A 26,595-nucleotide genomic window follows, 5' to 3' on the forward strand; every position below is an offset into this window, starting at 1 on the left:
AGAAGCATCGCCAGCAGGTGATGACAGTGCACGAATCCAGCCCTTCCTCCATGCTGGACTCCATGGAGGAGAAGCACTTGAAAGCTTGTTGACTGGCGTGCCCACATCACTGAGTAGGCGCTGGCAGCATGGGGGCATGGTCTACGTCCATAACCAGAACTTACAAGAGGCAACAATGTGCACAAAGATCCTCTCTCCTCCCTGAGTGACCATACACTGTAATGCATTTAAAAATAAATCACTCACTTGCCGCTCTACTACCGTTTTCAGCCGGTGAGGTGATGTGCAGAAAGGGTGGTAGGGACATTCTCTCTCCCATGTCGCTCCATGTCTGGCAGCCATGGGATACAAGTGGCGGCAGAAGGAACCACCATGACAAATGCCTTATTTCGAAATAATGAGAATTTGCAGGCCAAACGGGCCAAACTTCCAAACTGCATTTTGTAGTACATTTAATAGAATTACAGATGTACTACTAAAGGGCTTCAAAATGCATTCCACAAAACTATGTGCTGAGACCTCAACCTCTCCTATGTTTTCTCTGTGGTGATCTCAGCCACGTGTGAGGAGCTCTCCACACACTTAAGTTAATGATTTGGCAGTAAATGTGGGAAGGACAAGGGGAGAGGGGCAGGACAGTAGAGAATACTTGCTCTTAATTTGAAGGCGTATAGAGAACTAAGCAGGGATTAAGGGAGGGGTGTGGAGGGGACAGGGTATTACAAACACCCACCCACAAAAGAGTTACTCGCCAACTGCACTTATTTAGTTACTACAGTCAAAAAGGTTCCAAAACTGTTGTAAATGTACTCCAGCTTTGGAGTAAGTCAAGCACCAAACAAAGGTGTACACAGGTACTGCAACACACGCCCACAGAAAATAATAGCAGCAGGGTCTTACTATAGCATGAAACTATAGAAATATTCTTCAAATAAATTATTTTGACTTTTAAAATAAATATGTATAAAAGGTAAGATTACAAGTTATGTATTTTATAATCTTAGCATTCAATATTGTAAATAAAATGTATATTTTAATTAACAAATGAGTGATGAGTTAATGTGTTATTACATTTTAATAGTTGAAAATATTTATTTAAAATTAATTTATGTTATTTTACGTTCATGTTTTGTATTTTTAAGACTGAATAAACTTTATTAATTTTCGTTATACTTGTCCATAGGGACATCTCTGCCCAATAGTGAAGACGTCCTGCTTGTGAAAAGTTACTGGTAGTTACTTTATACTTATAAACATACTTGTGTGTCTATACCACCTATGGGGGGTGGAGATATGTATCGCATAAATCTTCACTCAAATGGTGAATAGCAAAAAGTGCAGACTTACATCTAGGTGCAGTGGTACATTTATAAGTGAGTAAATCTACATGTGAAAATTTTCCTTTCTTAATTGGGCCGTAGGAGCCTAGAAGGATATCTTTGTATCCACAAATTCTCAATGAGACACAGAGAAGATCACCCCATCCCCCTCATATCCAGTAACACAAGGAGCACCAGGTGGCATTCTGTGGTACAACTAGCAATATATTTTTGCGGAATAGTGCATGATACAATCCAACTCCATGTTAGAAGCAACGCGGCTTGAGGAACAATGATGGCAAAAAGAACACATACACTGTGGTGCTAAGATGGGCATGCATTCTATCAGACAATTATGGTATCTATGATATATACTATATATAGAGAGGGAGAGTGGGAAGATACATAGTCGGAACCTGTAGTATGGCCATTGGGGTGCTATGGTGGCACTCTAAACTAAAGGCCTAAAGGCCGAGTGGTTTGTACATTTCACCAGAACTCCAAGATAGCAATGTAGGACCATATTGCAGTTGGTACTCATTACTTATTTTTTATATTACATGTTTCGTTTGGGTTAGTTAACTTGAAAACAGTTTTCTTCAAAGAGCAGCTGACAACGGCCACTTTTTTTTTAACTCAGGTGTCTAGGTTTACTTTTCATGAATATATTGCTGATAAAAGAATGGATTGATATGATTCTGTGTCTGCAGCATTTACTGCAAAATGAGTTACTTTATTTGCAACATAAGTTGCAGATTTCACAAAAACATTGTTTCAAGCTCAAATAGATAAAAATATTACTGCCAAAGTAAGTGCGGAATAATTTGCTTAGTGGCCCTGACAATGGTAAAGCTCTGCAAAAATGTTTGGAAACTGTCATTGTGATGATGAAACCCATATTTCACAGCATACAGTGAAACATGGGTTTTTATACCACTGTACAATGCACAATAAAAGCAACGAAACGGAGGACTGGAGGGATGCGCTGATGGCCCCTAGGGCCCTGACCATGGCCATCCAAATCCGCGTACTGCAGACATATTGCCTACACATGGGCATACCTCACACCCATTGGGTTATATAAGGCAGGTCTCAGATCCCACGCCGACTGTCCCCGGTGTTCTAGTCCTGATGCAGACTTCTATCATATGGTGTGGACCTGCCCGATTATTGCTTCCTATTGGAGGGCAGTGGTGGCTGAGATCTGAGGTCATGCAGGTGGGGGTGACAGTGGCCACATTTCCGCTTTTATTGAGGGTCATGGAGGGAGTAGGGTCTAATAGCGCCGATCGAACCATCCTGGGCGTGGCATGTTTGGTGGCCAAAAGAGACACTGGGGAAAGCGGAGGTGGCGCCGACTTTGGCCAAGTGGCACCGTGGGGTAGACTGGTGTGCCCAGCGGGAAAAAGTTGTTTATGAAGCGAGAGGACGCCCGAACAGGTTCCAGAGAGTGTGGGGTAAGTGGGTGGCCACCTGGGGTGCCGAGTCCAAAAATGAACCGTAGGTGTCAGGCCGAGGGGCATCCTGCAGAGACAGGTCCCATTTACCATTCAGAATGTGTTTGTGCTGTCTAATTTGTTGATCAACACTACATAGTAGATGTTTGGGGGAGTGGGAGATGACCTCTTTTGTACCATGTATTTTCCTGTTTTCGCAAAAAAACAATAAAGTTCTTTATAAAAAACAAAAGCAACAAAACAGGATATATATATATATATATATATCTATATATATCTATATCTATATCTATATTACATGAGATTTTGTAATCCCTGTATAAACACCAGTTTCGGACTTCTTTATAATTGGTGTCTTGTGACGCACCCAGTCGCCGATTCTAAAGAAAAGACCACCTGTAAGCTATTACAGTTGAGTTCCGATGTCACAATGCCTACTGTCCAAGCCAGCAGCCAAGGTGAAGGGTACATCAGGTCACTGAAGCAGTTATTTAAAGCAACAGAAACTGAATTTCGTTTTTTTCTTTCTTCTGCTCTATTTTAATTGCATGCAATGACAAACGGAGGCAATATTTTTATTTTTGCACTTCTTAGATAAGATGAAAAGCTAGAATCTTTCTGCATGTTTTTACATATTTTAAAGAAAAAAAGCTGACTTGTTTTGAACTGTTTCTAATTGCTGTTTGCCACAAATATCTAACAGGTTTTTGATGTGCTTAATTTTGCAGTAGAGGTTTTATTTTTACTGTTCAGGTTTGCAAACATGCTCTTTTTTTCATGTTAAAGAGCTGCGCACCAAGGTTTTAAGTGTTTTGTGAGAAAGGTGATGGTGTGACCATGTATTATATAGGATAAAGTACCCCATTGCATACATGATAAGGATACTGCAAATCACCTCGGAGTTCTGTAGCCTTTTAAAGGAACTCCTCGTTGACACACACACACACACACACACACACACACACACACATATATACACACACAATATATATATATATATATATATATATATATATATACACACACACACACACACACACACACACACACACACACACACACACACACACACACACATATATACACACACACACACACATATATACACACACACACAAAGAAAGAAACCAGGCACCTTCATCCATGGTGCCTGGAAAAAACGCACTCCACAGGGTAATGGTACGTGATAGATAAGTTTAATGGCAACGCGGGAGATCGAAACGCGTTGCCATTAAACTTTTCTATCACGTACCATTACCCCGTGGAGTGCGTTTTTTCCAGGCACCAAGGATGAAGGTGTCTGTTTTTTTTCCTTGTATATACTTGAGCGGTGGCTGGTTTCCGCTCTTCGCACCAGGTGCTATATAAACAGTGTTTTTTTTTTTATTTGCCTATATCTTTGGAGCTGCTTGACAAATCTTCACAAAACTTTCCCCCCCCCAAAAAAGGCAGTCAGGACAGTTGCTGTCTGGAAAGTTTTGAGGTGATTCCTCCGTGAGGTCGAGAAAAAGGGGGGGGTCCCAAAACACATTTTTCCCATTCATTTTTCCATAGGGATTTTGGCACAAGTTATAGTTACCTTAGGGCACGAGTTATAGTTACTTGAGGTAACTAACTATAACCGGTGAATTTCTATGGTTTCGTACATTTAAAATGTGAGCCTAACTATAACGTCCCTGATTTTAAGTTAATTTCTGTTTTTTGTTTTTTTTAATTTAGTTCCTAACTATGTACCACTGAAAAAAAACAAAGGTTACAGGGACTTTATAGTTAAGTAATATAAAGAAAAAACAGGAATTCACTTAAAAAAACAAAGGTGATGGTGCCTGCAGCCAATCCCTGTATCACGCACGGCCAGCGGGTGTTGGCCACAGGGCCTGGACTGCGGGCAGCCCAGAAGCCAGCCCCCTATAATCACCCAACCCCGCTTTATTGTATGCAGAGACCACTGAAATAACAAACTCACTCTCTCTCCCTTTTCCATCCCACTATGGGATGGAAAAGAGAGAAGGGGGAGGGGCTTTTTTCGGCTTTGATAAATGTAATACTTAGAATGCGATATTTTCTGACAAATTTAAAAGAAAGATGCACTTGTCAAGTAAAAAAAGAATTTGATGACCGTTCTGTATTTACCTTAAATATGTTAAGTTGAAAAGAAAGTAAAGCAGGGAAATTACCACTAACACATATACTAGAACCTTCAACCTTCAGTGTGAGGATTGGAGACAGACTCAAGGCCACAGGTGGCTGTGTATGGTGCATGTCCAGACATAACTATGACATGCAACCCAAAGATTTTGATGGGAAAAAGACCTCAGTGTTCCATCACTAGGAATGTTTAAGATTAAAAATATGAGCAAATAAACAGGCATACTACCAAGAGATACCAGGATTTGAACCTTCAACCTACTGAGCAACAGTCCAAGAGATTCACCAGTAGACCACAAGTGACTTTGTTCTGCTAGATATCAAAACATAACTATAACATTTGAATCAAACATCTTGCTATTCTGACACTTTGTTTATGCAATGGTCTGTTCATGCATTAACCTCAATCTCTCTCTCTTCCATCCCATCCCGTAATAATTTTAGTGTTTACCCCAGGGAGGTGGCAGTCCCCAGGTCTGTGGGGGACCATCTGGGCCCTCCACATTCATTTATGTGGATTTGACCCAGGGAGGTTGCAGTCCCCGGAGCACAGACAGGCCCAGCAGGCCTGCCTGCCTACATATTTCCCAGTGCCCCAGGGAGGTGGAGGTCCCCAGGACTGCGGGGGAGGGGCTTGTGCATCCCCCCCCCCACACACACACACACACATTGATAGAACTTTTTGCCCCAGGAGGTGGCAGGACCAGAACTGCAGAAGGGCACGCGTCCCACCCTCCATTAATTTAGGATGATTTGCCCTTCCTTTCTTTTAGCCGCAAAGACCCCCAGAACCAGGGCCACCCAGGGGCAAATTAAAGGAAGAGCATGGGAGAAATATGTCAGGGGGAAAAATAAATAAATAAATCGCAGAAAAATCTACAGATCCTTCCAAGGATTTTTCAGATATATATATTTTTTTTAAATGCGTTTTAGTCCTGGCAGGGTCCCTATGTGACGTCTGCATCAAAGCTAGGGGGCTCAGAGTGTCCCTACCCAGGCCCCTTTTCTTTTTTTGTAATCTTTTTTGTGGGACTCTGCAGAAGCAGAATCCCCAAATAGCTGCCAACACTTCCTTGTTGAAGTGTTTGCAGACGATCAGATATCCAGATATCTGAGGATCCATGTCCCTAGATATTTATATTTCTAACCTTTAATTTCTGAAATCCTACTGAACGGATTTGCACCAAATCACAAAAAGCATGCTTTCTGGACCAAGAGCTAGCTCTCTGCCAAATCTGGTGCAATTTTGACAAGCGTTTTGGGCAACAGCTGTGTTCAAAATACCTATTGGAAAATGCATTTTGGGACCCAGAATAAGTTTTGAAAATGTAATGAAGATTTGTCAAGCAGCGCCAACGTTATTGGCAAAACAAACTAGCATTTGCGATGCAACGGGAATTGCGTTTGCTCGAGTTAGAGCTACGAGCGCTGTAAATTCATAACTGGACTTTTCTTGCCACATAAATTGAAAATGAAAAATAAAATAGTTGGCATAAACAAGCCAATTTAAAACGCCACGGCCGCCATGAGCATGAGCACGAAGGAGAAACACAAAAAGAAAAAGAAGTTTGCTCGCAAACACATCGGAAAACGTGCAATTATCCATGTAATAGGGTTGATGGCCAAGGCAGTAGCAAAACCTCCTCAAGGAGGGCCAAACGTAAAGCATTTACCAATGATAGTAAAAGATTTTTGAAAGGCAAGCCCATGAACGAGTGATGGTGATGGGCATGCTGTGGGCGTGGTTAAAAGCCCACAGATAGATTACAACACGTCTGAGCGCTTGAATGTTCAACTTAAAAATGCTCTTCAAATGGAAAGTAGGTCCCAACTATATCTACCTACTGGTGACTAGAACTTGCGCCTCCGCCGTGCACAGTTTTCTCATCAATAATTTTATTGCAAATCTTGCAGTGTAATATCAATGATGTAATAGAAGGCATCAACAATGATGCAATATGTGGAGTAATTAGTCTTGCATGGCAAAGGCGCAAGTTATAGTTACCTTAGGTCACGAGTTCTAGTTGTTTGAGTTAACCATAACTACAACTCCTGAATTCTATGGTTTTGTGCGAGGAAATTCTGATTCTAACTATAACGTCCCTATAGCCCTTGGTTTTTTCAGTCAATTTCTATGTTTTTTTTTTTGCATGCACAGATGTAAATATAACCAGTGCCTTTCACAGACTGGCTGCCGGAATGGTCAACCCTCCAGCATGCACCCGAACCCAAGCTGCGCACAGCCTTTGGATGCAATGGGTTTTTTTTGTCAATTTTTCTCTGGAACTACAGATCCACCAGTGGATTCGCGGATCCATAGATCCACTCGTGGACCCGCAGTTTGGATGAAAAAAAAAACAATTGGGCAATTTGTTGCCCACGAGGAGTCTCTAAGGGACTCCTTAATTGTCCTATGGGGTCAGGATACCTGTATCCTAACCCCTTATGTGATTTTGCACTCTTTTTTTCCCACCCTTGAGCCGGTGCAATAAATAAAATGACAGCCGCAACTTTTCTGCCCGGTTGCGGACAGCCTTGCTTTTCTCTCGGATTTGAGGATCCATACCAGGATCCGCGTCCCTATATATCTATATCTGTTGGCCTTAAATTACTACAAAACCACTGAATGGATTAACATCAAACCACAAAAAACATAATCCGTAGAACAGGATCTAGCTTCCTGTCAAATTTGGTGTAATTCCTTTCAGCAGCTTAGGCTGTAGGGTTGTCTAAAGACCCTATTGAAAAATGAAGGGGGAAAATTGATTTTGGGGACCCCCCTCCATTTTAATTGATCACCCTGAAACATTCAAGTTAGCAGATGAACTGACTTAAGTATAAGTTTATACATATACATATATATTTTCCACTTGAACATTTCTCTTCAAGCCCACAGTCACATGAGCAGCCGCTCTCATCACAGCATCGGGTCTGAAGAAGCAAGAAGCAGAGCTTTTTGTTTCTGGCAATCCTTTTTTTTCCTCAGTGCAGTAGTGATTTCATGATTAACATGTTTCTGTCGTAGCCTTCTATCAGGCCAGAGTTTTCATGTGCAGAGTTGTACTTGTAAAGGGATAATCCCCATGAACCAACACCTATTAAACACAACTCGACTGCTCAATGCCATATTATTCAGTCTCATAACATACGCCGGACAGTACCGGATTTCTCTTGGTAAAGTGCAAATACCTATTTGATATAAATACAGTAAAGTACATTGCATGTATCCTAAAGTGCATACTCTATAAAGGACATCATTCCTCATATTAATGTGTAAATGCTTAACTTTATAAAAGTGCGCCAATAAAGGGTATTATGCATGAAATCTTTCTCCTTGATCGCGCATACTTTACCATTCTTCTTCTCCTCCTCAACTTTATAGAGTGCCTCAATAAAGTGCATAATGAATTCAATCTTCCTTCTTAATCTCATATACTATACCACTCTTCTATTTCTCATCACTGCAATAACCAATGCAATAATGTAACAATATCCTCTAAGCTCATATTTCTGACTTCCAAGCCCATCCCCCAAAGAGGTCCTATGCCCTATAAAGTACACTGTATCCTTTGGGTTCAAGTGCTATCATAGCTCTCAAAGATCCACTATGACACTTTTCCTTCTTCTAATCCCATCAGACCTATAAATCCAAAGAATTGGTATTGCCTAAAATTCTTAATACAGCATGTAAGAGGAGAACTGTCTGACCATTCTAAAAACAGTTTTTGAAAAAGAGAAACTTCTAACCATAGCTGCCAACCGAAACATGCACTAAAAGGAAAGGGCTTTCATGCAGTCATTTTTTTTAACAGTCTGAAGTTCCATATCATGCTTCTGTCCTTTATAGACCAAAATGAGCTTTTCACAAATAGACATGGAGTTCTGCATCTGCAACCAGACCCTATGGGTATTCTGTGCCCATTAAAATAATCAATTTAGGTTTAGCTCTTCTCAGGGTTAGTTCCCTGCCCCCCTGCCTAGCCTCCCCCCATGATATTTTCATCACACTTTATGACATAAAATGTGACCTCTTGGATGTTTCCACTGTGTGTCTCCCATATGTGTTTGGCTATAGTGTATCCTTTTTCTGATGGTTTGTAGATGCTGTAGGATACGTAATTTCAATTTATTCACAATACTGCCTATATATTTTTTTTGCGTCCACAATTAAGCACATAAACAACATATGTTGTTTCACAAGTGATAAAATCTTTTATCTCTTTTGTTTCTCCATGTTAGAACTCAAAATGAGTTCTGTTCTGACCGTACTTGCATGCTTTAAATTACTGACATTTCCAAAAACCTTTCTTTTTTCTGGTCAAATAAGTTGATGACTTCACTTTGTCATATTTATGGACTATCATAAAACTACTTGTCAAGTGATCTTCCAATTATGTTGTTTTCCTATATGTCACAGTTGGATGTTCTGGTAGCAATTTGCTAAGAGTTTCATCCATCATCAAGATTTTCCAATTGCTTTTGAGAACCTCATGATTAGATGCATTAAAATCCATTATATATCTTATGTCATCAGAATTTCCAATGCTTCCTGGAAAAATAGTTTTTGCCACCAAGAGATCTGGGTATTTTCAGAGCATCATCAAACACCATATTGGGATATCCCCTTTCCTTAAATCTGATGTACACTGCAGCAGTTTGGTAGTCAAATTTGTCATTTTCCCTGAGAAATTCTCCATAAGAAACACCCCATTTTAACGCCTGAGGGTGCACTCTATTCGCAAGTACTATATTATTACAACTTGTGATTTTGTATGTGAACTTCAACTTCTGTGGATTCTCACTTAAAGACTTTATGAGGTTCTCAAGATCTTCCTTGTTTCTCTCCCATATTAGAAACAGATCATCTACAAAAAGAACCTGTAGTATGACATGTTCCATGTATTTCAAAATTATGTGCAGCCCACACAATCTCCCTCCTCCCACCCCATTGTTAAGTTTGGTGGGTGCAAAGGATGCCCCCATTACGGTACTTTGCTTCTACAAAAAATAAGTAGCATGAAATAGAAAGACATTGTGCTTGAGATAAAAATCTTACATTTCCATCAACATTTCTGCTTGTTCCAATAGACTGATCGTGATCTAAAGTATTTACACACTTTTAAGCCTTCTGAATGCTGTAATGATGTGTATAAAGATTCAATGTCTATTGCGGCCATCAAATACTTGGATTTGCATTGGATCTCATTAACACAGAGAATAAGATGCTTTTTATTTTACTTTGCGCATCTACATGCTTGATTTATGCCATGGCATTATTCACATGCATTTGTTTTAACAAAAAGTATTTAACCAAACACTGGATGCAAGGGGTTACATTTGTGCTGTATGGTAAAAAGAAGATCATTAATAACTTTTAGGACAGATGTTTCCTTGTGTAGAGCAGAGCAACTATACAATTCCCAACTTATAGTAGTATATTGTCACATATAAAGATATGGATTGAAATAACTGGTGGAAGGTGATATCCGAGGGATGTAGCATTTGATGGAATTTGCTTGCTAAATGTTCCATGGAAATGAATAGCATGGTGTGGTTTTATAAAGGTTACTTACGTCTTGTGATCCATTCTACTAGGAAGTGTGTCAGAATCATCTTTCCAGCCTCAGGTTGCTGGGAAGGCACAAAATAATCCGAACCAAACCCATTTTTTCAGCACCAAAATTAAATCTAGATAAAAAAAAGCCCCTTGATCCGCTTAATTCACAGCGTCAAAAGCGTTTCTAAAATTCATGGACACCATGCTAACCATACTTGGCGTCCTTCAGGTGCATAAACGTACAAACTTGAACTGCATTTTTAAGAGTAGGTCTGGATCAGATGGGCCAGACAGCATGTATACACACACACATATATATATATATATATATATATACATATATATACACACACACACACACATATACATACACACACACACAAACGCACACACATACACATCTTTAATTATCTAGGCATCACTTTTAGTTCATCCCTTCACTGGAACGTGCTAATTTCTGTAAAAGCACAACAAATGGGAGGGGATACGGGGTGATTTTTAGAGTAGCCCGCAAATTAAGAAACAAACCCATTAAATAGTTGTCTAGTCTATACAAAAGTAAGTGCCTGTCTGCTGGGTTATATGGCACGGGGGTTGGGGCACGGGAACTCAGGGCCTCTTCAGCAACTAGAAAATTCATTTGCCGCAGAATATTGGCAGTATTGAAAAGCACAGCAATTTTCATTGCCGATGAGGATTTGGGACTCCCATATATTGGAGACCAACTAGGCCTAGCCCCGCTTTTGCTGTGGATTTAGTGCTGGGGAAACCCCGAGACATCCTTAGTTGGATCCTGTTTGTCCAATTGCTTGGCATCAGATGGTGTTAACAGAATTCCTTGGGTTGTACACATGTGGAACATCCGTAGAAACGTAGATATGGCTGAAGTATTTACAAATCCATAAGCATGTACTATAAAGAGATCTTTAAAACAGGTTTCCGGAGAAGCAATGGAAGATCAGAAAGGAGGGTGCACTTGATCTCAAAACAGTTGCAAGATATGCCTCTATGTCTACAACTAGGTCTCTCAAGCCATATTTGTGATGGATAGAAAACCCATTTCAGTGCAATCTTTTAACTCTTTTAAGGCTAAACATGGTACATTTTAGGGTAGCCTTCCCAAAACAATAAAAACTTGGCACTGCGCGCTACCCCTATGTAGATGCAATAACACTACAAAACAGAGCACTTTATTATGTTTTGTACATTATATGTAGGACCATGACAAAAGTTTTTGGTCCCAAGATGGTGCCGCTTAGTGGTAAGGAATCATGAATTGGGATCAGAATTGCTGCAAAGACTCTCCACTTTAAAAATCTGGCATGCCATCTTAAACTTTTTCAAAATGGCTCTAGCAATCAGGAAGTGATACGAAGAGATATCATTGGAATAATTTTATAAATATATATTGCACTTGCCTTTTTATGAATGTTGTTAATTTTATCTTTCACCACTGTTGCACTTTATTTTAACTTGGAGACTTTAAATTGTCAACTTCGTTATTTGTATTACTCGAATGTGGATTATTGTAAATTTTGGATGAATCACTGCTTTTAAGAATAAACTGCAGAATAATGTTTTTTTGTTTTGTTTTTAAACTTTGACATACATACACACATAGACACACAAATATATTGCACACATTGACCCGCTCCACATCCATAGCTCTCTGCCACTCGGGAATAAAGACAAGCGGCGCGGCTCCTGATGCTGGAAAAAAACACTGATTTACTCCATATAAAAACGAGCGATGACAGGAACAGACCAACTCGTTTCTGCCGTAGTCTTCAACAGGGTCATGGGTGCCCTTTTTAAAAGAGAACGCCATTGTCCCGACAGCCTGTTTGAAACACGTAATGTAGCAGTCTTGCTTTCTTTTTAACAAAGTGTCTCACAGCCTACTCCATTTTAAGAACACCCCTCACATTCAGTGTAAGGGCAGAATTCTTTACATGGCATTTCATTTTAAAGGGCGTTCTTAAATATATATTTTTTTATACATCTTTTTAGCTAACACGGCGTGGGACACAATACATGTAAAAAATGGAAATCTGACATGATAGTGAACGGGTGTGACGAAGAACAGAATCTTTCCAGGACCTTTTGCCCATGAATCCCTTCTAGCACGCTTTGAGCTTTCCTCCTCCCGCCAAGAGTGAAAAGTCCAATCTCTACCTCCCTTACGGCCACCCCTCCACCCCCCTCTTTTCCGGCACCTTCCTCCTGCTCAAGTGCCCTGAGTTCCATAGTCCAAATATCTTGTCCCATTTTGCTGGGCACCCCCTGCTTTTATAGACCACTCGCTTGGACCCACAGCACCAGTCCATATCTGCCACCTATTTCGCCCACCTCGGTCGATGGGTAGCACCCCATGCCTTGAACACATTCCTCTCAGCCACTCCCGCTGCAAACCTCAGCCATACTACTTGTTTTTTTTTCCACACAGTTTCTCCTGGGATCTATAAAAGCAACCACCTAGGGTCCACCGGGACCGGGCATCCTACCGCCCGTGACATCTCGTCCACCACTTCCCTCCAAAACATCTGTATCTGTGGGCAGGATCATAGTATGTGATAGAATGTCCCCGGCATCTCGCACCCTCTCACACAGAGATCTGACTGGATGCGCTCCATCCGCTGCAATCGCACTCTGGAGAGATAGGACCTGTGCAGTATCCGAAGCTGCACCAATCTAAAGCTGGTCTGAACTGCAATTTCTCTAACGCTTTTCAACACGCCGGCTCATTCAGCCTCATCCATGGGACCTACATCCTCCTCCCACGCCACCCGCAGTCGTTCCTTTGGATTGGGGAAGTTGTTGGACAGATTCCTATAAATTATTGAGATTGCCTATTCCGGCAGCAGTTCTGTGAGGATCCTGTCTTCAAGTAGCGTCATGTCTTGGATTTGCTCCTCCATGTGTATGTGGCTACGCAGCGTATGAAGCAGTTGCAAGTATCTATATCTTTCCGCATCCTGCAAGGCAAACTCAGTCTGAGGGTCCTCAAAAGATATAGCATTGTTCCTCCACATGTCTCCCAGGTGTTCTATCCCAATCAAGGCCCGTCTAGAGAAGCCCTGTAGCGCACTCACTTCCATCAGGAAGTTGCCAGTCCAGAGTGGGGCATGAGCCGACAGCACCCCCCTCTCTCCCAGGTAGTGACTTGCCTCTCTCCATGCTTGCACCACAGTTAGGTTGTGAGGCGGTAGGTCCCGGGCCCATCCGCAAGCTGTATAGGACTTTCTCATAGCCCGAGGCACCCATCGCTGCCCTGTCGACCCTATAGGTTGGCTCCTCGGGTCCTGTGAAGGCCCATTTATTGATCACCACTAGCTGGGACACCCGTCAGGAATGGCCAGTCCTCCCTCATAGACCACCCTCTGAAGCTTCCTCAGCACTATACAGGAGGATCCCCCATCCCCCCCACAACAGTGATCTAAGAGCCTGTTCGATTTTCTGAAAGACCCCCTTGGGGATCGCCACCGGGGTGTTCTGAAATACCTATAGCAGACGGGGCAGTGTCAGCATCTTGTACAAGGCTGCCCTACCCATTAGTGTCAATGGTAGTTGTTGCCAATGTTCTACATCCCTCTCTAGCCTGTCTACCGGTGGGGTCAAGTTCGTTCAGAGGAATTCTTGTGGGTCACTGGAAATATATATCCCCAAGTATTTGAAGCTGTCGGGTGCCACGGGAATGTCTGCCTGGGGAGGGGGGGCGGAGTTAGGGGGAGGGTTGGGGGGGTATTTGGAGTGGTCTCCCCCCGCCAGGGGGTACAGCAGGGATTTGTCCCAGTTAATTTTATACCCAGAGTCATCTCCGAAGGTGCTGAAGATTTGTAAAAGCCTGTTTATGGAGCGAGCATGATCCGTGACATATAGTAATATATCATCCACGTATAGAGAGATATGCTCCTCCCCCACCCAGGATTCCCCAGACCAAAGGATCCTGCCGGATCCAGGCTGCGAGCGAATCTAGGGCCAATGCAAATAGCATAGGGGAGAGCGTACATCCCTGCCTCATACCCCTCTATAGTTCAAAATTGCGGGAATTCACGCCATTTACTCTCATCCTTGCCAGCGGTTTCTGGTAAAGCAGCCTAACACAGGCGCAAAACCAAAAGCCCAGTCCCAGTCTACAAAGTGTGGCGAACATATAACACCACTGTAGAGTGTTGAATGCTTTCCTGGCGTTCAGGGCCAACAAAGCTGCCCGGGTGCCCCCCAGTGACCGTGTCATGTGGAGCACTCTGTACAGTCGACGGATGTTCAGCCGGATGCTTCTCCGGGCCATAAAACCTCATTGATCAGGATGTACAATGGAGGTGATCATTGTTTGCAGCCGGGTAGCCAGCACCTTGGTCAGTACCTTCGCCACGTTCAGTAGGGCCATGGGCCTATATAACGCACACTGTGTTGCCGGATTCCCTTCCTTAGGAATGACCACTATAGTTGCTGACCTCTGATCTTCCAACAGTTGCTGCGCATTTATTGCCTTGTGATACATTTTTGTTAGATGTGGGGACACACTGCTTTTCAGCCCCTTGTAGAGTTCCAGTGGGAGCCCGATTCAGCCTGCTGCCTTTCCTGCCTGGAGGGCTCTGATTGCCTGTCCTATGTCCTAAGCCGTCAGCTCTCCCTCCAGTGACTCCCTTCCCACCTCTGTGAGGGATACCAGGGCCACATCTTTGAGCAAGTCGTCACAGTCATCTGTCATAAGGGTCTTTGTGGAGTATAGCTTCTCATAGTAGCAGGCGAAAACCTCAGCTATTTCTGGGCTCGACCATTTGGAACCACCCGATTCGTCAACTATCTCACATACCCCTTTTTATTTTTGGTCTCTGTTGTCTAGACACGGTAGCAGTTTGCTTGCCTTATCCCCAATATCATATAAACCTCTCTGTGTTGCCTAGGCATATTTCCTGGCCTCGTCCTCTGCCAGCTCACGTAATTCAGTTTGCTTCGCTATTAAACACCGGCAGAGCTCTTCTGATCTGTTACCAGGCAGCTGGGCCTCTAGCGCTCCTACTTCCCTCTCCAGAGCTTTGATTTGTAACTTGTTCTCCTTTTTCTTACCACCTATCAACGCTTGGGCCTGTCCGCAAAGGACCACCTTAAACGACTCTCATTGCATGTATCGGGTGGACACTGACCCCACATTTTCTTTAAAGTAGAGGTCCGTCCCTTCCCAAAGCTGTTCCCCAATTACCGGGTCCCTCAAGTACCATGGATCTATTCTGGGTATGGTGGCATAGTCATGTTTCTGTCCCTTTAGTGTTATCACCACTGGCGAGTGGTCAGGGATTCCTCATGCCCCATGCCTGGCTTCCCCAAAGTGATCTGTGTGTCGGCTACGGGAGTATATATGGTCTATCCTGGAAAAACTGCAGTGTGGGGCAGAGGAGTACGAGTATGCCCTCTCCTGTGGGTGCAGATGTCCACCAGTCCCACCGCTTCTATAAATGATTTCAGTGGTCCTCCCTCACAGGGGGTGGGGGGTCTAGTCTGTTTGTCTGCCTCTGGGTCTGTCACTGCATTCATGCCCCCTCCCCCCATGATGAGGATCCCAGCAGGCAGCTTCAGCATCTGAGTTCCAATTTCTGGCAACATCACCCTGTGCTGGCCTGGTGGGATGTATACTGAGCATATATTTAGCGTGAGTGCCTCCCATTGTCCCGTGATCATGGCAAATCGGCCCATGGGATCTGCCCAGGTGTGTACTAGTGTGAATGGAAGTGTCTTCCTAAGTAGGATGCCCACCCCCCTGGCATCTGAGGAGTAGCTCTTATGAACCACCAGAGTGTGTCCGAATCTGTTTAGAAACTTGTAATTGGTCCCTCTAAGGTGGGTCTCCTGCAACAAGACTACATCTGGAGCCGTTTGAGGTGCTGTAGAACTATTGTCCTCTTCATTTTACTCCCCAGCCCATTAACATTCCAGGACAAGATGCTCAGTCCATTATACGAACCACCAGCCATTGTATGCAGTTGGGTTGGTCTCTATATCATGCTCTCCCCAGTCACCAGCTCTCTGCCTTTGCAGTTGGGTGCCCTCTGGGAGCCCAGTCACCCCGATCTCAACTTGTGTGCACACGCCGAACATTTAAACTTGTAGGCTGCAGGCTGCCCCTGTTGAACTTCCCTCTCCCAAACAACCTCCCCCCTCCCTCCCTCCCTGCTGCCCTACCCCATGGGACCCCAACACCTCGCTTCACAACTTGGCAGAGTGCTTGTCGCCCCAAACTCTTCAAACCAATTTTTGGGTGCAGTTTGCAAACCATAGCAGACGGCCAGCCATAAGTCCCCCGGCTCTTATCTGACACTGTTCATCAATTGCTGCATAACCAGACTGACGTCGGTCTTTCTTACATGTAAACAATTTAACATTAAAATTCTTATTACACTCGAATGTGTCACATATATTCAGTCTATTCATTGAGTTGTGCATATTATTAAATCCTTTCATAATCTGTAGGCGGATATAATATATTGCCTCTTTGTAACCAGCAGCATCACAACAGATTGTATAATATATTGTGGTAAAGTCTTGAATCCTTGCATGCTTTTCTAGGCAGAAATCATGTACTGCCTCTTTATGCCTAGCAGCATTACAATGAGGGTGTATTTTTTCCTATAATGTATACATAACCAACGGTCATTATATTGCAACTTCAGTAACTGTTAAAAACTTTTTTGCATCACCTATACACATGAAATGTCATTTGTTGTGCAAAAGCTGCAGATAAAGCGCTATTCTGACAACTGTGTATATGCAAAACAAGCAATGTAAAGTGATTATGGGGAAACTTAGCAATATAAAGTGCCATGAAATATAACGTGCATTCATTGTTTTGAGACCCTCACATACTTTCTCCCTATAAAGTACAAAGAGAAAAATATCTATACATTTGTATTTTTTTTTTTTTTTTACAATTTCTATATCCTTGTTAGGCTGCCTGTGACTAAGTCACCTTTTTAGGGTCGAGCGCGTAAGCGCTCTAGAGCCTGTTGTAATCTCTCTGTGGGCTTTTAACCACACCCACTCTTGCTATTCATTCTTTGTTGTGCTGGTCTTAAATGGTTCATTTTCACTGGTTCATTTTGTGAAATGCCCCTCCTTTGTGTGCCGAGTTCCATCCCCTGGCATATTAACTATGTTAACATTTTTGTTGGCCATCACACTACGTCACGCTTCCTCCTGTTACAGCGTGTTATGGCCCCCTCCTCCGGTTTTCCTTACATTCCAGCCACGATCCTTTCTAGATAGTCAGGCATGGAGCTAATAACTCTTGCGGTCATGACGGCGGTGGTGCTTTGAATCGGCTTGCTTCTGCTATCTGTTTTACACTTCATTTTCAATTCACGTGGCACAAAAAGTCCAGTTAGGAATTTACATGCCAATTGCTCTAACTCGAGTAAATGCGAGACTCGTTGCATTGCAAATGCTTGCTAATTATTTGTTGTGCAAAGCTGCTAATCAAGAGCTATTCTTACAAATGTTTGCATATCTTCAAAACCAGCAATATGACGTGATATCACATTATTGAGTGCAACGTTCGCAAATAAACTCCTGTTCTAACATTATCAAGTGTGCAAAGTCACCAATATAAAATATAATGGAAAAAGTGTACTGGAGTGTAACCCTCAGTTTTCTTCCTCTCTGTAAAGTACGAGTTTTTTTTACATAATTCCATCTCATTTTTTAGCTGCCTATTCCTGGATGTTTTAGGAATCACCAAGTTTTACCCATAGCCAATGTAAGAACTACATCATCTAAAGCATGTCTCGGGTTCCAGGACAGTTTGATCAATCAAGACTAGCTCCCCCAAAGATGATTAAATATTTAAAAAAATATCATATATACCTATAGCCCCCTGTAATACTTATACTCTTTATGTTCCCCTTATTGACACTAGGCTGACAATATACAATAACACATAGGCCCTGGCTGTCCCACTTATTTTGTACAAAATTCGCAATCTCAATCACAAATGAACAACATAAGAGAGGTCTTAAGGGAAATGGGCAACGATTTATTTTCAGTAGCGCCAAATCAACAGTGCTGCTGGTCATTTAAACAACCTAACACTTAAACTAAGATCTCAATCTAATAAAACAGCATGAAGTGCAGAGAGGAGAATCCATGGCAGCTTCCCTTTTGTAAGCAAAGAACTGATTTGTGAAAGGACGAGTTAGGAAATAAAACGCTGCTGCCACAGATATGTTAGATCTATAATGGTCTCCTATGGTCCCTGCAGATGAACATGCAATTCTGCATCAGAGTTCAGGTTCAGGCCCCACACACATCCTACACTCAGAACCAGGCCCGGCTTTAGCGCTGATGGCGCCTGATGGGTCAGTCGTTTTTGGCACCCGTCGCCCCATGAACACCTCCTCGGATTCACTCACTACCACCTGGCTAATGTGCCCCCTCATCTCTCCATAGCTCCCCTTTCACATACATTAATTTGTTTTAAAGCGCTTGTCAAGGCTGGCTTTACTACTCCACCCAGGTATCCACATAAAATACAGTTCTCTTCTTTGTAGCAGGCATATTAACCCTCTATGCCACTTTATGGCAAGTTAAAGCTGCTGCTAGACAAAACTCCCATCTCTCTCTGTAGCAGTAACATTTATCACAACAGGTATCTTGACATTTTAATTATTTCTTAAAGGCTGGACACAAGGAATTTTTCAGCAGGTGATTTTAAATAGCAAGTTTTATAAGCCACTGCTAAACACAGCACACACCCCTCCCCCCTGAGGTCAGCGCCCTCCCCATCCAGATTAGCACCTGGTGCGGCCGCACCGCTCGCACCGCCCTAAAGCCGGCCCTCAGAACTCAAAACTGAAGAACTGATGCGTTTGGAGTTAAAGACCTCAGCCAAACCTTTTCGAGAGAAACAGGATGCCAGTCCTGTGACTTCTGTTATAGAATGCCACTTCTTTTAAGGACCTTAAAGTCTAAAATTGCTTGCACGGTTCTCACACCATCTGTTTTGACACAAAACAAGTGGTCTACATAGTATGCTCTATCACTATTTCAACTGCTTTTCCATATTCCGTCTATTTTTTACCTGCCAATTTGTCTGCTGACTTTTAACGTTGAACCTATTTCTCTCTGTTGATCACTCATCTTGTTCATGGAGTAGTTTTGGGATGTGCCTTTTGTTAAGTTTATACACTCATTTTGCTTTACCTGATTACTTTAAGGGGGTTCACAATGTATGCACAAGCTTAAAATATTGGTAAGATTATGATGGCATGCATAGGAAGATTGTGTTGTTAGAAATTTACTTGAAAAGCAGTGCATGGGCGCAAAGGAATTGTAGTCAGCACCTGACGTTGGAACACATTAATAAACATAGTTAAGTGTAGTGGCCTTAATAAAAATTAAAAAAATACCGCAGTGTGTTTTTTTGTGTGTTTTTTTTAACAAAGTAATATTTATATTAGTTTATCATAATTGCTTCGTATAACTAGAACTGCATATTTTCGTTATTTCTTTCACAGGATTGACCGAGAGCTCATATAATTCTGTATTCGTAGGTCTGGAAACGGTCACATGCTGCCGCGTGTCCGACAAGGCTGTAATGAAACGCTTATATTATCACTGCTTCTGTCCCTGTGACCCATCAAACAACTTTCTAATGGAAAAATATGCGCTCGTCTGTGCAACCATAAATTGCACACTTGGGACATTTACCACAATACCCTTGAAATTACCATTAAGAAGTACTGAGATGAGGGCAGGTGACTTTAAATGGCCACTTTCAACTTCTTAAGCAACTGTTAAAGTTGCACAGTTATCAGGAAAACCCAAATCCTGTAATTGAGCTGTTCACTAAACACATTCCACTGGTTGTCTCCGATGGGTTGTCATAGCAACCCTGCTCACCAGGCGGAGAAAAGTAAGCCCAAACAAGAGCTCAGCACAAAGTACCCACCAGGGCCCTGCAAGTTTAAGCAAAGATAGTTGCATTTGCGGTTTCTTAAATTGGATTTTTTTTTTTTTTTTTTTTAAATTTACCACAACAAACTACCTGCCCGAACAAGATTAACAAAATGCGGAGGTTTGTCCTACTCGGACACGTGAGCCCCCAGGCAAAACACCGCTTTGTGCGCGAAACAGGTTGGTGGGCACAGGAGTCGGCCGCAGAAAAAGAACCCTAGCGCCAGACTCCCACACCTTGCAGCAGTGAGAGGTGGACAGCAAGACAGAGTGCTAGATAAAAAACTATGTCACGCATTAGTTACACTTTATGGACAAGCAAACATCCATCTCACAGAACTAAATATACCCTTCACATGTCCGACCAATACGAAGAGGTAACCGGTGTCAAAAAACAAAACACAATATTCATATGAAAGAAACTGAAAGCAGAATTCTGTCATTTCAGTGCCAGCAAATAATTGTTTTAAAAAAGAACCTGAAAGACGGATGCTGTGCGATTCTTAAAATTACTTTTACGGCCTTTGAAAAGTTCTCAAACGTTCCACTTTTTCTGTAGAAACTACCCAAATGCACCATAACATTGACCCGGGGGCCTGCAAATCGCTTATAAGAACTTTGCTATTGCCCATATGACTTTTGGAAAGGCCCACTGGGACCTGAAGTCACCCACTCGACGCTTGCACGTTTCATTAACCCCTCAAAATTTCCCTGTTAGCTGTGAAAAGGTCCCTGGCATCTTGATTATTGAGCTCTGGAAAAAAACAGGAGTACCCTGCACATAAATAACTGCTTTATGTTGCTTTCAATGATAACACGTGATATAACTACCAAATATAAGAAAGAGACAGAGAAATCAAAAAACAAAAAGTGTTTTCAATTATACCTATATCATAGATACAGACACTACGAGGTTGATTGACACTGTGCAAAACCACTCTGCTCCAAGAGCTCCCCAAGGTTTTTTACGATGTCATTTGAATTCTGGCCAGGAAGGCCACTTGTCATTAAAAATGAACACAGATATCCTTGAATTTTAATTTAATATTATTTCTGGATGATGAAAGTGCCAAGATGAAATGGGGGCCACTTTTCTCGAGTCTGGAGAATATGAAAGTAAATGGATGAGGACAACAATAAGTCTACCTTTCGGATTTACTTCCTGAGCAATATATAGGCACTCTCAGGCATTCCCAATTACATACTCCTTAGTGAGTGCATGTAGCTGGAGTTCGGCCAATGTGCCAGTCCTAGGTTCCTTCGCATAACGAGTCACTCCATTAATATGTCCAGCTATGCAACTGGTTGTCGACTGAATCAGAAGTACTGAAATTACTGATGATGTCTATGTAGATAGTTTACAAGGGGTCACCCTAAAATGCATGCACAGATGAAAAATATACACTTTTCATCTAGTGAGGGGAAATCAACAGTAGGCCGGGGCAGAACTCGCAGAGTTTTATTCTGTGGAGTTACATAAAAGCTCCCATAGATTCACATGCGGTTGGAAATTGACAAGTCATGCTGATTTTCGGCACTGGAAGTTTGTTCCGAGCTGCAAAATCCTTGCGAAAAGCACTATGCGGTGAACCAGAGGGCGCTGCCGCTCATGTTGGTTTTGCTGCCACTCGAGTGGATTTTCTACTCGAGCGGCAGCTTTCTCAACGCTAACAGTTGTAACTGCATGAGACTGCGCGTGCTGGGACAACTGTGCCAGGTGCGCGCTTGGCACCTGAAACTAGCACCAGGGGACCCAATTCTTGGTTGCGCTCGCCAACTTACCATTGGCGAGCCATGCTCAAGAAAAAGCTCTGCCACATGACAATCTGTGGAATCAGTGGAATGTGGCCGGAACTCCACATTACATACATAATGCGGAGTGCCAAAACTCCACCAGCAGAGTGGAGCTTATCTCCCATGCCTAATCACAATAGTGAAGCCAGTAGCAGTGCAGTATGATGGAGGGTTTTACCTCTTGCTTGCTGTGGCATCATTAAGTTGGAAAACAGCCAAAGCACTTCCCTCAGTAGTATTTCTGAATGCTTTTTTCTATTCATCGCATAAGGTCATACGACAATTGCAATGTAAAGCCAGACCTAAAAAGGAAATCTTGCATGGGTAGACTGAAAGGCAGCTACGGCTGAGGGAAAATCAGAGTCACTGACTTACCTGGTGTAGCAGAAGATGTGACTGTCCTTACTGGCATTCAACAGGCTAGTAGGGTTACTGACTGCCAGAGGCATGCAGAGTAAACCCCCTGACAGACTGCCGAACCTTACTTGCCATGCAGAGGCACCAGCACCCTGGGAAAACTCTAGATTTTCCTTTACTTCGGTGCCGCACTTTCCACAGTGCACAAAGCAGCCATTTGGGAAGACCAAAGCACGGAAACAAAATGTGACTGACCATTTATTAGCCAATGGATTAAGGCCTATGACCGAAATCCCTTCTATGTGTGCTTATTATGAATGTTTTTATCGGAAAAAAACAACAGTAACTACGCTGTAGCAAGGCCAAAACCTAAAAAGTTTGCTCTATCTGTTTTGGAAGAGATCCACAGGGCAGAAAAAATACAAGCGTAACTAATCAAAAACATAGCAGCAATAACACCAATCTAAAAGATATATGAATAAAAAATAAGATTGCACATTCAGTTATTTTTATCAGATGGTGCATAACATCAGAACACTAACAGACACATTTAGCATCGTATTCAGTACAAATATATAAAAAAAATTGAAAGATTTAAGAACTTCCATACAAAACATTTTATTGGATCGGGAAAACAATAAGTTAAAGACTTCGGCTGCAATTCAAACATACTTTAAAAACATGGGTCTCAAAAATGTATGTCGAAAAAAGACCAGTGCTGGCCAAACGAATAATACAAGTTTTAAAACCGTTGCTGCCGTCACAAGGAAGCGTGTAGCCGTTCAGTGTGTGCTTGGAGAACAAGCAAGTAAACGCACATGTACGTCCCTGTTCTAAAAGGCGCTGACACTAAACGCTCCCATGTCAGTCACGTGCATGACAAAGCTGCGCTTCCCCGTCAGTGAAAGGCGAGTGAGTGGAACCGCCTTCAAGAGTTGGGTGGTCGGATTAGATGCAAGGCGTGAGGGGAATGGATGCTGAACATGAGAGATGATGGGGGACACAGGGTGGGGTGTGGATAGTGGGACTGAGATCAGGGATCTAGAGAACAGAAGCGGGGGAAGACAGGAGATGATGGGCTCAAAGTACGAAAGGGTTGAAAAGCAGGTAAGTGCGACACAGCTGACGAGGAGGCAGCGAATGCCAAAAGTATATAAAGAGGAAACGGACAGCAGAAGCAAATGAAAGCATTAAGTGTGAAAACAGCTTGCTTCTGTTGTTTTGTAATATACACAATGACTTTACTTTTAACCATGTACTATGAAATTGTGGGCTTCTGAAATTTGATTAGCGCCTTTCAAATTTGGCTTGAACATTAGTATTTTTTATTGGAAATACGTACGATTTGCATTCGGGGTTATGCTCCTTGAAAAGTTAACCTTCAACCCTCTTAAAGGCATTTTAAACTTCTCTATTTAAAGATAAATGTTGCTTTTTTATAGGTCACATTAGTTGTCTTGAATCAGGTCTGTTTATTTGGTAACGAATTGAGATCTAAACAAAGACATTGTGCTTTGCACAGAAGACTTTAAATAACTGTGCGTAGACAAATACTCATACAAGCCCGCACACCCTAAACTGAAACTACTCAGTTAGTCCATGAACTATTGCTTCCGTTGATTCAGCACAGTGCACACATCTGCTTGAATTGATTTGACATGGAACCTGATTATAGAGAGCGAACGCCTGTGTTTTCATGCGCATGTAAAAAGACAATATACATTTGTTTAGGTGACCTAGCGATGAGCTAAAAATGTACTGAAAATATTCACAAGGTGCAGTGTAGTGACGCAAAGAAGAGTCATAACGAATGTCAACAAAGATTAAACAGTATTATCTTCACTTTCTTCAAAATGCTTCTTACCCACCTTTCTTCTGGCCTCTGCTTTTTGGAAACTCTGGTGCTGTATGTAGTTGGCCGCAGTTGTGATCCAATACGATGAAGCAGACTCATCGTCCAACAAACTAACTGCTCGCTCCAGAGTCATGTCCACTTCCGAAATCCTATGCATCCAATGAAAGAAAGTCCTGTTATTTGCCTACATTAAACTCTAGGAAAATATGTATAAATCTTAATGCAGATAACCACTGGTAAGACATCCTAGGTGAGATAGTTAGCAGCTCATTACTACAAGGTTTGAATAAAGAGAGATCCTCCACAACATATAAGCCCAGGATTTTATGATGTGGAGAACACGTGTGTAATCAGTTCAGGGTGCAATGGATCTATGCATACCGAAACACTGGATACATGCTCCAGGAAACATGAAAATGCAAATATGTTTATAGACATTCAAAATAATTGTCAGCTCCATGATACATTAGCTGCACAGTTTTTAAATCCATGCAGGGGTAACTGATGGAATTTATGTACCCAGAGAGCAGCTAGTAAGTGGAACCAAAGGAGGGAGTAGTGGGTTGCAGGGTTCCAACCCCCATAAACGTTACTTTAAAAAAAAAAAAAAAAGGTGGCTTCCACAATGTATGGCATACTTAAAGCTGCATGCTCTCATTTGTTAAAGTAGTTTTGCATACCCAAGGTAAATTTAAATGCAAAAAAATTGATTTTGCAGGTTTAAGTTGTGTATTCAGATTCACAGAACACGATTTGTTTGTTCTTATTCTAGAAAATGTAATTTCTGGCTGCAATCTATAGCGATGCATGTGTATGCATGGGTTATATTAGATGTTATTGAAGAGGTGGATCTTCAGATCTTCTGAAATTCGGTGTAATTTGAGGAAGCCAGATTGGAGTTCCAGTTCCTGAGAGCATAACTGGAGGAGGCTTACAGTGGGAACATGGGTGTTACGGTGGTAGAGCTACGGAAATAGTCACTGAGGAAGTGATGGATAAGTAACTATGTTGGCATTCACAATCTGGACATAAAGTCCTAGTGTCATAAAGATTAGGAATAAGTGTCCATAATAGGTGTAAACCTTCTAGACAACTTCATCGTTCGACGTGTAAGGAAAAAGGGTTCCTTTACATGTAAAGATATTTCCTTCCTCTGGAGGTTAAAGAACAAAAAATAAAAACAAAAACGTACACCTTACAAATCGCCATAAATGGTAGATTTATGGTGATGGGAAATCAGTCTCAGGTCAGGCATATGTTTAGACATATATCAGGCACTCAAATCTAATTTAGTTATATTTCCATGTGTTGGGACAAAGCATTTTGTAATTCACAAAATTACGAATTAAACGCTATGCTCATGTGAATTCCACAGAATGAGTACATTTAAGGGCGATGCAAATTTTAACACTTCAAGATTTAATCATACTATTGTGAAATAAGACTGTTCTGATTTAGAAACACAGTCAAGCTTAAGTTAAAGCTGTAAAGAAGACGATGAACTAGAAACATATTTGTGATATGAAAGGCTTCAATAGAATGCCAATGGCCTACGGAAATGTACTATTGACAAACAGTGAGCCTTATAATCTTTGTGCCTCTGGAAAATATAAAGAGATTCTACCTGGTCAGAGATTTTAGTTGCCACGGCAACTTCTATACAAAGGCTGCAGAGGAATTTGCCTTCTGCACCACTTACTGGGTGGCACCACAACTTCCACCACACCTAACACCACCGCCACAAGCAAGGCTAGCTATAGTTGAGTGCATGAAAAAAGGGGTAATGGGTGCACGAGCAAAAAACTGAATTAAGCATGTGGTGCTAAAGTACAATGATACAGCCGTTTGCACTCAATCTCCATCTTCAAAAATACTGTAGGTAATTCTTGACTTCAGGAACACATGCGTGCCTCCAAGATGCTCAGAAATGCTAGGGGCAGCAGAGCTTCTTTTCTCAGGATATATACAGGCAACTTATATCAGCAGGCTGCTGAATAACTGTATTGTAATATATGGGATTCTGGAATCCCTGTATAAATGGAAGGAACTCATTTCTTTCTTTATAATCTGGGACTTGTGAGGCACCAAGTCTCAGATTATAAAGCCAGAGCCAGCAGCCGAGGTGAATTGCAGGTCAGGAGCAGTTGTTTAAAACAACAA

At 42.1% G+C, this 26,595-nt stretch overlaps 1 protein-coding gene across 2 annotated transcripts in view; it reads right to left on the reverse strand.

Annotated features, from left to right (window-relative positions):
* The window catches only part of PKP2 (plakophilin 2), a 468,963-nt gene that overhangs the window by 297,382 nt on the left and 144,986 nt on the right, over window positions 1-26,595 (reverse strand). For both annotated transcript variants that reach the window (XM_069228624.1, XM_069228623.1), the window contains exon 4: window positions 24,449-24,584. In XM_069228624.1, coding sequence (XP_069084725.1) covers window positions 24,449-24,584 — 136 coding nt within the window. The remainder of the gene's footprint in view (window positions 1-24,448; window positions 24,585-26,595) is intronic.

Source organism: Pleurodeles waltl, chromosome 4_1, assembly GCF_031143425.1.
Source record: "Pleurodeles waltl isolate 20211129_DDA chromosome 4_1, aPleWal1.hap1.20221129, whole genome shotgun sequence".
NCBI classification, from domain to species: Eukaryota; Metazoa; Chordata; class Amphibia; order Caudata; family Salamandridae; genus Pleurodeles; species Pleurodeles waltl.